Source organism: Phoxinus phoxinus (assembly GCF_949152265.1).
Source record: "Phoxinus phoxinus genome assembly, chromosome: 8".
NCBI classification, from domain to species: domain Eukaryota; kingdom Metazoa; phylum Chordata; class Actinopteri; order Cypriniformes; family Leuciscidae; genus Phoxinus; species Phoxinus phoxinus.
In genome coordinates, this window is record NC_136883.1 from 2,530,877 (window position 1) to 2,542,393 (window position 11,517).

Sequence of the window (11,517 nt, forward strand, 5' to 3'; positions counted from 1 at the left end):
GTTGGCGTTGAGCTTGTCGTCAGAGAGGACGTTCGGGTAACAGTACTCTGGATCTTTCAGCTCAAGGTATTTGCAGAACTTGCTTCGGTCTTCTTCAATAGCAGAGGTTTCATTGTAGTCGGTGAGGAGGCTGAGAGTGTAACGACAGTGGAGCCAGTAATCCCCGCAGTAGTTCCCACAGAGTCCGGGGAGCTCCCGCATCGGGGTGTTGGCGTCTTCGGCATCGTACAGATGTGCTGCATAAGGGGAGCATTCCTGAAACAAGCAAATCAATGCATCAACATTTACACTTCAGTCAGGACCACTATCGTCAAATACGGTTGGCAATAAACATAGTTTGGATTGGCGGTCTGGTTCTGTTCTGCAGTCTAGCATGGATAAGAGCAGCAATAACCCCCCTTACTGTAAACACAGCAGAACCAACATGAATGTATTGCAGATACCATTAATTCAAGATTTTAAAGTACAACATCATTTGAGAATTTATTCTGATTCAAGGGGAACGCCAAATCCTGACTGACGAGAGGAGTAGCTGGGGAGGGAGGAGGGTAATGCGCTCCTGAGAAACGAGATTGTGCTGATAATACTGAAGAGATTATATATGTATACAGTGATAGACGTCATATTCCTATAGGTAGAGGATGCAGCTGAGAGTCACTGATGCAAACTTGACTAACGTGTCCTGCCAGAACTGACGCTACACTTGATGTTTATGTTTTCATTTTGCATGTGTCATGTTGGTTGCAGATGGTTGTAATGTTTAAAAAAAAAATATATATATATATGTGTGTGTGTTTTATGGTTTTCCCTCTTTATGATAACAGGACAGTAGTACACTCTTAAAAATAAAGATTCAAAAAAAAATTATATATATATATATTATTATTATTTGTATTTTTTATTGTTCTTTTTTCTTGCATGGATACCATAGAATAATGATTTTGGGATCCTCAAACCTCAAAATTTTGGGTTGTTAAAAAGCCATTTTGTGTGAAGAACATTTTAATAATTAACCTTTTTCCCGAACTTCTTCATAGAACCATAAATGCTAATAAAGAACCTTTATTTTGAATATATGAATACATTTTGAATATTTTTTGAATAAAGAACCTTGATTTTTGAAATGCATGAGTTAATTTTTTATTTTTTTATTGATAGATCCATAAAAAAAAACGTGTCCTGTCATTGGCCCATAAACACTTACTTGCTGTCATCATCAATAAACCTTCAGTTAACTCTATAAATGCTCAAATAGCTAATTCATCCGAAATCTATTTGCTGTGTAAGCCTTTTAATTCCCATCCTCCTCATAGTCTGGCAAACGTGGCACTCTGCACGTCTTCTCCGCTGTCGGGATCCCTGGATTCAATCCAGCAGCTGGTGATGATGGCGTGCGCTATAAATACAGTGACTTTTTCGACATTTTGGACTATCCAAGCCTTCATTATGCCTTAGCCACAACACCACACCCACCAGAGGACTGGGCCAGCCTTGGCAAGACACTGCCAGAGGCTGGGACTGGGAATCATCTGAGATTACTATACAATGCCATTAAACAAACAATGGACCAGAAAGTGGTTTGGATCGATGATGGGGTATCTCACTCGTAACACATTGCAGACTTTAGCCGAGATGTAGATGAGTAATCTTTCAGGTCTTTCTAATGATATTTAATTGCAATTCAAACGAGTCCAGCATTTCCTAAACAGCACACATGGTTATGTAATATCCGGCTAGCATAGAGAAAAAACTCGGAGAAACATGAGAAATGAGTGTCTATATCAAGGAAACTTCTGAATCTACAAACTGTCACTGTAGTTTTCAGACCTAATAAACACTGGACATGATTTCTGAGGACATGTGGTAAAATATAACCCTCAAATGACTAATAACAGACTTATTCATCTGATTTAACTTCATAGATATCATATAAGATTAGTTGAGGTGTTACATTGAATGTTTAAACTGCATATTATAGTAAACCCTTCAGAGTACACTACCAAGTGTCTACTTTTTTTAAACAATGCCGAAAAAAAGCACCAATTCCCACGCTCGCTTTTCTTCAGATGTACTATACCTTCTGATCCTATTGTGAGTTTTTGTCCAGTCATTGTGTTCTTCTTTTCTGTCCCTCATATCATTTTGTTTATATGGTTGTGTAATTATGAGACTCTGCTGGAGATCACAATCTCTGTTGTTATCAAACCGCTGATGGATTTGGTTCAACAGATGGTCTCAGCAGGGTTTCACTCATCAACACATTTGCCCCACTTTACTGCACCCCAAATCCATTAGCTTATATGTTTGTGCCATTCACTATTTAGGCAATTATGAGTTTACAGCTTTGCCTTGAAGCTTTTCTCTGTTGAAACAGAATAGGGAATGCCTTATGAAACAAACATTTGTGCTGTATCTGGTCTGTGATAACATTATAAAGTGTGGCCTAAAGAACATGGCATGTCTGAGAATAAGACTACTGATAGCATATTCATTATTTTGGAAAATTATACTATTCATTTATGCAATAAAATTAGCAAAAAGTGCTTTGCAACCTCTGAATTGCAGCCAATATCAGCAACATTATTGAGAGTGTGATATACTCACTTGTAATATAACACTTCAGTAAAAAAGAAGGTATGTAACTTAGATTTTCGACACAATATATCCCAGATTTTTCCAGTACTTCTCCAAGCGACAAACAGTAGCGGCGTTATGTTCCTGAATGAATCAGAATTTTTGCACGAATCGGCTGAGTGAACAATTCAATGACTCACTCATAAAGAGAGTGGCTGAATCCGAAATTGCATACTTCCCTACTATATAGTGAAACACTGTATAGAAAAAAATTGTTATGCGTCTGAAATTGCATACTTTCCTTCAGACACATGGCGCCACTGACTGGCGAAAATCTGGTGTGGCAAGCAGTTGTCCATGAGGGGCTGCCACGTTTACTTTCGTTTTATATATTAACGTGTTAAACGTTTTCCCGGTTGCCGCCTCCTTCTTCCCTGAATTACTAACCTACTAATCTGGAAAGCACAAACAAGCTGATATAAACAGTGAAAAGCCCCAGTGCTGTTGAAATATCGGCACTTGGAATGCCATTCGACCAATCAGGGGTGTGTTTCCCGTACAACTATAGCTCACTGCTTAACTACCATAGTACGATGCATCGTTGGAGAAATCAACTAGCGAGTCACGACTGTTTCTCGAAACCGTATGTCGCAAAGTATTGTTCAACTACGTTGGTTTATGACGTCTCGCACGTGGTGGACTAATAACTTATTTTAATGAATCTGTTTGAGATCGAATTAACGCTAGATTTTGTCATATAAGTTACAGACATGGCATCTGAAGACCATTTCTAATTTTTCTCAGTTATTTTGCTTTATTACCAGACTCAATATTTGGCTCGTTCTTACATAGTAGAGCACGTTCGCACATGCGCAGTCTTCAAAAACAGTGCTTTAAATCTCTTGACAAACTAAAAGACGTAAATTACATTTGTATGTATTCTAAATAAATAACACGGGTTGTACTGAATGTCAGCTTGCTTATTTTGCTAAAGATTAGGATTTATTCAGTCTACATCTCATGTAAACTAGAAACTATGCTTCTAACCACAGCTCGAGAGCTGTCGCTCCAACCACACAAGTTTGCGATGCTGTTTGCGAACGTTCGTTGGAACGATGGTTTCGGGAAACACCAAATCGTTGAACTATGCTGATAACGACGGAACTTGCGACCATAGTTGGCTAACGATGCTTTCGGAAACGCACCCCAGATCAGTTCAAATCTGATGTATTATGAATATTTAGTAGCCTTTCTTACTCCTGTTCTCTCTTTCTCTATATATATATATTTAATATCATTGTTGCCCTGACCTTTGCACAGGAATATGATACATCCTATGCCTAGTGAGAGGAAGCATATATTTCCCTTCCCTGCAGGTTGGAGAACACAAGCAGCTCCCTGTATCTGGGATAAATGTCCCAACAAAGGCAATCATTGAGCTCAGCTTCACCACTAAGTAGTCAAATAAATCAGGTGTTCCCTTGGCCAACCTAATTCCCACTGCAATCTCAAAACCATATGGTCAAATATCATCATTTAATCCCAGCAGCCTTGAAGTGTCAATTATGTAAGTAGGGGACTAACATTCAGAGACTAATGGTTGTTGTGTCCTGAATGCCAACACATTTAGATAAAGACACATATTAACTGTGAGATTTTATTTTTATTTTTAAGACTGAAGAGTAAAATTCACATGCAATTACCATAGATATCTCACATTTTATACTACTGATGTCATCAGTCCTAAAAATAGCTCAGTCATTACTAATGCAGAAGTCATCCAGCCGTCTAAAGCAAAGGCAAAACATAAATGATGTAACTCACGCAATGATGTAACTTCCTCTGTATACAAACACTGATGAATGAGACAAAATCTCATCACTTATGCATCAAAACTGAACTAATAATTCAATTAATTTTCAACATTTGTTCTTAATTATGAAGTTATTTATTCAATATTAATATAATTATGTAATTTATGCACCAATCTCTGCATTCTACAGATAATTGAATTGGCTAAAGTTAAAATATCCACATATTTGTGGCTGTTATTTACCTAAAGTCAGAATTACGCTGACCCGAGACTCACCTGGCAAAGAATACTGCGGATGTACTTCCCACAGGCCATGAATCCCGAATGATCGAAGTAGTCCATGATCTGGTAGAAGCGCTGGGATATTTGGTCATCCCTGTCTAAGTCACAGCATCCAAATTTGGCGTACTCCTTGCAGAAGAGCAGGGGCTCGGGAGGCTGGAACGGAGGCTTGTAGTCCAGGCACTGCGGGTGGGCATTTCCCTGCGGAGAGACCAGGATCACCAGGAGACACAAGCCCTGAGTCCTCCACACTGTCATTCCTCTCATTGCACAGGCGGAAACTCACACGGGTCTGCGTACAAAGGTGGCTTGTGCTGAGTTTGAGAAACACCAATGGTGTGGTGGAGTTTCTCCGTCAGTTAGCGGTTGCCGGTTGGTCTGTCTCCCGCAAACATGTGCACACACACACACACACACACACACACATGTGGCTCTAGGGGAAGAGAAACAGCCGGAATACTGCAACACAAGGCCCACTCATTCAACAGCCATGCTACACACACATACACATCTTTACAAACACACACTTCTCTATTCCCTCCCTCTTCCCACCCTGTCTCCTCCTCTGCCTTTCCCTCTTTTCCCTCGCTTTCTCTCATTCTTCGGCAGATGCATTCCTTCTTCTTGCGGCCGGCCTGAACGCTTGCAGTCTCCCTCCCCCGAGTGAACCCATGTCTCTTTCTCTTTCAAAGCATGCTAGTCCTTTCATTTCGCTCAGTAATTCTCCTATAAATCCGGTGCATGCTACTCTTTAAATTGGCTGTGTGAATCTTAAACCAAGCTTCTCAACCTCCCGTGTTACATTTTGTGTTAAAATAAAAAAATTTGTATGATGCAACACCGCTTTCTGTGGGTTCATGAGGTTTGTCTCTGCAGGATTCGGGTCTACTGATTTTACGGCTCTTTTGCAAACACACTGTCTGATTTGATTTTGCCTCACAGAAACTACTACTCACTGACCCAGTGACCTATTTGGAATAGCTTACATAAACTTGTAGTGTACTTCAAATCTTTGAAGTATACTGTGGTTGAAGATAATATAAAATGATTGAAAAAAGTCCACTTAAGTGCATTTAAGTGTAAAGAATTTCTTAGTACACTTAAGTACACTTTAAAGAAGTGCACTTTGTAATAATGAAGATTTGAAATGCGTGTCAGTACATTCGCCATACATAATAGAATAATGTGAAATTACATATAAAGAAGTCTTACATAATTGGGTCAAAAAAAGCCAACACGATCTCATGAAAGTGCGTATCTATAAATAACGAATGTTATTTATCTTACCATTATACGCCAAAAATGGATTTTGCGTGCATATGTTACGCACCGAAAACCCTTGGGTAGTATTTATTACATGTACGTATCATATGCAAGCGAAAAATATCTTTGGTGTATAAAATGGAAATAACATTCGTTGTAAAGATACGCACTTGCATGAGATCGGGCTGCAAAAGCAGATGATGTCTTAAAATACTGTATAATAGGCAGCTTGAAACAGAGAGCATGTCCGGCGGCTCTATTGAAAACCTCTGCATATATTTTCTCTCTGTCTGCACTAAACGTTACTCAGATGAAATGTGAATGTGTCTCTCATCTGTTTTTGATTCCCATGCCAGACAGCCATGAGGAGCATCTGTTCTCTCACGTATAATGAAGAGCTCGAGGATCCTCACTGCATCAGCAGTGGTTATCAATCACAAATCACAAAGACTGTTGAAGGCTGTATTCTGGTGTAGGATACATGTTTAGTTAGTTAAAAATGTTATTTTCTGTTGGTGGTTTTGTATGATTCTTTATCTGACTGACACAGTGGGAAAACCTTGAAGTTAATCTGTCTCATCCTTGAAAACACTGATGCCAGTGTCCAGAAATCACTCTTTTTGTGCCAGTTCAGATTATATGATGCCTTGTTTTGTGCTGTTGATGTTCAGTCTGAGAATTGTGGCATGCAGGGTAAACCCAGTTTCTTGTTTCTTATGACCCCAATTGCTCTGAAAATGATATTGGATGTGTATTGCATGCTTACACTCTTAAAAATAAAGGATCAAATAGTTTTTTTTTGCACAGAAGTACCTTTTTTTTGGTTGCCCAAACAATCTTCAAGTGAAAAGAACCATTTTTTCTACATTTTAATAATCTAAAGAACATTTTCTACTACAAAGAACCTTTGAGTGGAAATATTCTATAAAGTTCATCATTGAACCATCGATGCCAATACATTTTTAAGAGTATATGTAACTAATAAAATAGAACACTATTTCATTTTAATCCTGTTGTTCCAGTTGCTTTGAATGTCCTTGCCAATGAATGTCTGCCAAGGACTTAATAAACTTGGACTCTTGCTAAAAGAGCATAACAAAGTTTTGATCTATATCTCTGTGTCTGTGAGAGGCAAAAGAGCATTCGTGGAAGGAAGTCCAGTAAACTGAACCTGGTGATTCAGCGCCACACCATGTGGAGTCCTTCTGGGAAACCACGTCTTATGGGTAACTTAATGACTGCTGTCAACGTGACCTACACTCCCCAACACAGCAGATAGAGAAGATGAACGTGGCAGTGGTGTGTTTTGGCCGACACTTAAAGAGCAGCATTTCTAAGAAGGATTTCCTGAATAATACGACTTTTAAGAGATCCTCAGCTTCGCATTTGTGTCGTATGTTCATTGTCTGGTCATGAAAAGCTTTTTTTAAGCTAGTTTCAAATGGGTTTTCTCTTTGAAGCCACTCTTGTGATGTTATGCCAGCATGCACTTTCTGTATAGGCTATACTTAAGACAGGCCTAGAGTAATAAAAATCACATATTTCAATAAGCAAACAATGCCACAACTTTTGAGAAAACGAGGTTCCCAATAAAACAAATTATTTAGTGTTGCTCTGCAATATCAAATCATTCAAATAGAAATTCACGTTATCAGGAGCTTTGCGTGAGAATGAAAAAAAGTCTATTTTCCCGTCTATTTTGCATCTGGTCAAGTTGGTCACATTGAATTCACAGCACTGACCAACAGAAAAGCTGCTTGGTTTACATCGTTACACTATTGGCAATAGACAACTCTTTTTATATGTGAAATGTCACTAATGTAATCGCACCTTAAATGCAGTGTTGGGCAGTAGCGTCGCTACAAGTAGTGACGCTACTAGTTTAACTACATTTCTCAGTAGCGTGGTGGTAGCGTCGCTGTTTTCTGGATCAAATAGCTTTTCAGTAGCGAAGCTCTTTTTTTGATCAAGTAGTGCGGTAGCGTCCAGCACTACACACAAGCTACATTTCCCCAAGCATTTCTAAAGTTCAAGCTCATATCGGAAATACAACTGCTAAGTATCACTGATCCTGAATCAGTAAGTGACGATGACTTCTTCATGTTTTTTACGGCGGTTGGCAAGGACCATATTTCATTCCCGCGATGCGGAAAACACGGACAGAATCACGGAATCCAGATTGAACGTGCGGTTTCATTTATCACACACTCAAACACTCACTGAGGCATGCATGACGCTCGCGATGTTTTCAGCCTATATGAGGACATTCATGCATGAACTTTATCCGCTCTGAGAGTCACCTCAGCAGCATTTTAGCTTTATTTGAGAAAACTCGACAAATCATAAACAAACACAGAGAAGAGACTCAAAGGTCTACACGGCAACCCGTCAAAATAAAAGCATGGTTTAACCTTTGAAGAAAGTTTTGCTTAAATCATTGGTTATTACAATTAAATTAAACCATTAAAATGGAATCAAGAAAAGAAAAACAAAAAGAAAAGAAAATTTGGAAAATTATTTTTAAAAAATTCATAGTGCCCTAAATCTTATTTATTTTAATATTTTAATAGATGATTGTTAAATTGTATAAGTTTCATGGTTTCAATTAATTAGACATGCATTTTGATTAGTAAAATTTTATTTAACCATTAAAATGGGAGTCCAAAAATATTCAAACGGAAAAAAACAGAATACAGGAATAAAAATAAAATAATGTAGAATGTGAAAAAAAATTATAAAAAAAATCATAGGGGCCTACAACCAGCTTTTAGGTGCATTACCACCACATTCTGCTCCGGACGTGGACATCACGTACCAATCTCAATCCTTGGGCTGACCCGTGAGAAATTTGCTTAATGGAAAGATGCACACACTCTCAACACCTGGTTTTGTTATAGTTTTATATAGTTATTATTATTATTATTTTTAATTGGTTTGGAACAGTTTGTGAATAAACAATTAAACTGATAAAGTATGCCTGCCTATCTGTTTGACTGACATTATGTTTAAAAATGATAAAAATGAATTAAAAAAAAAAATAGCTTAAAAGTAGTAAGCTACTTTTGCCATATTACTGTAGCTTAGCTTGCTACTTTTCCCAGGGAGGAGCTTCAGTGTAGTGAAGCTGAATTTAATGTAGAGTAACTGCTAGCTTAGCTCACTACATTTTCCAAGTAGCTTGCCCAACACTGCTTAAATGTTCCAGTCTGTGGGCGGCATGAACTTGAACGTTATCATAGAGATTAAAGGCCCTGTAGAATGAGACAGACCAACTGTTGAGTCACTCTCTATGTTATGACGAGTTCAGATGGTCCTTGAGGATGGTGAATAAACAAAATATAGTGCATAATAAAAGGCTGGAGATAAAAGGGTTTTAGGTCATGATGACACAAAGGCAATGAGTGTAGAATGGTAAATAATCCAGCTGTTGGTTCAAATAAGTTCCGTACTCAGATCGTTCTAAACATTCCAAAAAGAATCTTTCCGGATAGTTCTAGTTCTTGATTCTGATTGGTTGAGCCGCGTTCGAAGCCGTTGTAAATGACTCAACAAACATACACATGTGACCGCATTACATCAGTGTTACTGCGCAACTGCCGTTTGTGAATCTTTGTTACTGCCATAGACTGTAAAAAAATATGGACGTAGTGTCCGTGACGTCACCCGTAGGTTTCTGAAGAGCATTTTTGAAGCCGAAAGTGGGCGGAGCCAGCCGTACTATCTTGGCCCTGCGTCACCGCTCGTCACTCCCGGATAACAGAATATGGGAAAAGAGGCGGAGCTAAGGAGCCTGGCTATCTGAAACCACGCCCACCTAGCGCAACGTTATCGAGTTAGCACAGGCTTGGGCGCTAATGCTATATGTTACTCACAATACCAAGTGATTCTGTACAGCTATTCTGCTAGTTGAAAATATATTATGCAGTAACTTACAATATTACTCTGAGAGTGTGTGTGTGACCGTGATTTATGTGCATACATGTCAGTCACTCTTTTATTACAGTGGTCCGTCAGCGTGGCATCGCTCGTCAAGTTCGTAGAGAGCTTTATTATTCAGACCATTTTAAATTCTGATTTTGGCCGCATCTCAAATGGGTCAAAACATGCTATGAAGCTATGAAGTTCAAGTAAATGCGCTGGAAATTCACGCTCATTCAAGGATGTGCATTTATTGCATGGACGGAGAAACACAGAAACCTGCAGGATTTCATCTGACGGCACATAAGCATGTTATAATCTGTTCCAGAGCAACGGTACCGCAGAACGACTGTAGCCTTTATATCTATAGACGTTTTTAAATCTGAAAACTCCAAAAAGCAACGAAATTGTCAGACATCCATTTGTGTATGATGTTCACAGAGGAGAACAACTGGAATACAGCGCTAGTTGTTCTCTCGAACAATACTCGACGACAACGATGGAATCCAAAGGCGTGGGCGAGGTAATGGGTGTATTAAATTGTCCCGAAAAAAGCACAAACACGCCAGAGATGGCAAGTTCAGCAGCTGGAATTAGCTGAGGTGAATAATAATAATAATTATTATTATAATGCAGAACTTCAAGGCTTAATATAATTTAAACGGAGGAGTTATAAAAAAATTCACCCCCCTCACAGTTTTCATGAAGGGCAAAATTAGCTGTATAGACCAAAACCACTTTGAGTACCAGGCTGTAAACGTGTTTTTTTTCTGCTGTAAAGTTGGGCATTTTAACATGCGGGAGATACAGATTTGACTCACTTCTGCAGCCAGCCTCAAGCGGCCAGTCGATGAATTGCCGTTTAATTCACTTCCGTGTTGGTTTCAAGAGAGAGACAGGGAGGTTGCCGCTTGGTTTTAATTCCGCTCCGTGCCTAACAACGCCCCTCAGCTGTTCTACATCCACTGTAAAACACAGCTTCGCGGGGCTTATTATGCAACATTTTTCCCAAAGAATGAATGAACTAAATAAATCCAAACTTTTTATGACATATGGGGGGATTCACTGTTAAAACACATTTAAATGGAAATAAGTGGGTAAATAACCTCCTTCTACCCATCAATAACAGGTTAACTGGTTTTGAGATGAGATATTTGATAATGAGATAAAGATAGTAATCCTCACAATTATCCTCAATCATGTTCAAATTAGAATTGGCTACGGGCTCTATATATTTAGTAGCAGTGTGGGAAACAAGATTCTGTGATTACAAAACTCTGTGATTATAGAGACCGCAGAAATGACTGTAATGGCACTGCACACAATCAGAGCAGATTGCATCCTTCCGCTGATCCGTTACCAGATGACCGGGTCTGGTCCAGCATATACTCAAACGGTCCTGGGTAAATTAGAAGACAAATTTGAGAGGATAATGTAGTTCGGCTGGTCACAGCGCGGTCCAGTTGACAAACTAAAATGGTTTGCTTTTCTAATAGATCTTCTTTGGAGGGCAATGAATGCATCTGTGTGAGAGAGAGAGAAAAATAATGTGTGAGAGAGCTAGTGTTGCATAATTTAATGCTTCTTTATCAGTGATCTCTGGCTTGTTTGTAGCGTAATTACGATTCCGTGGCCATTATATGCAGAGACAGCGAGTTTGTAGCAGA

At 38.9% G+C, this 11,517-nt stretch overlaps 1 protein-coding gene across 1 annotated transcript in view; it reads right to left on the reverse strand.

The window, feature by feature from the left end:
• LOC307003420 (HHIP-like protein 1) overlaps positions 1-5,197 on the reverse strand; it is a 22,958-nt gene extending 17,761 nt beyond the window's left edge. The window contains exons 1-2 of the mRNA XM_079621783.1: positions 4,664-5,197; positions 1-255 (exon numbers count right to left, since the gene is read on the reverse strand). The exon at positions 1-255 is cut by the window's left edge and continues 392 nt beyond it. Of these exons, the coding sequence (XP_079477909.1) occupies positions 1-255; positions 4,664-4,936 (528 nt within the window). The 5' untranslated portion in view covers positions 4,937-5,197. The remainder of the gene's footprint in view (positions 256-4,663) is intronic.
• Between the last annotated feature and the right edge of the window lie 6,320 nt (positions 5,198-11,517).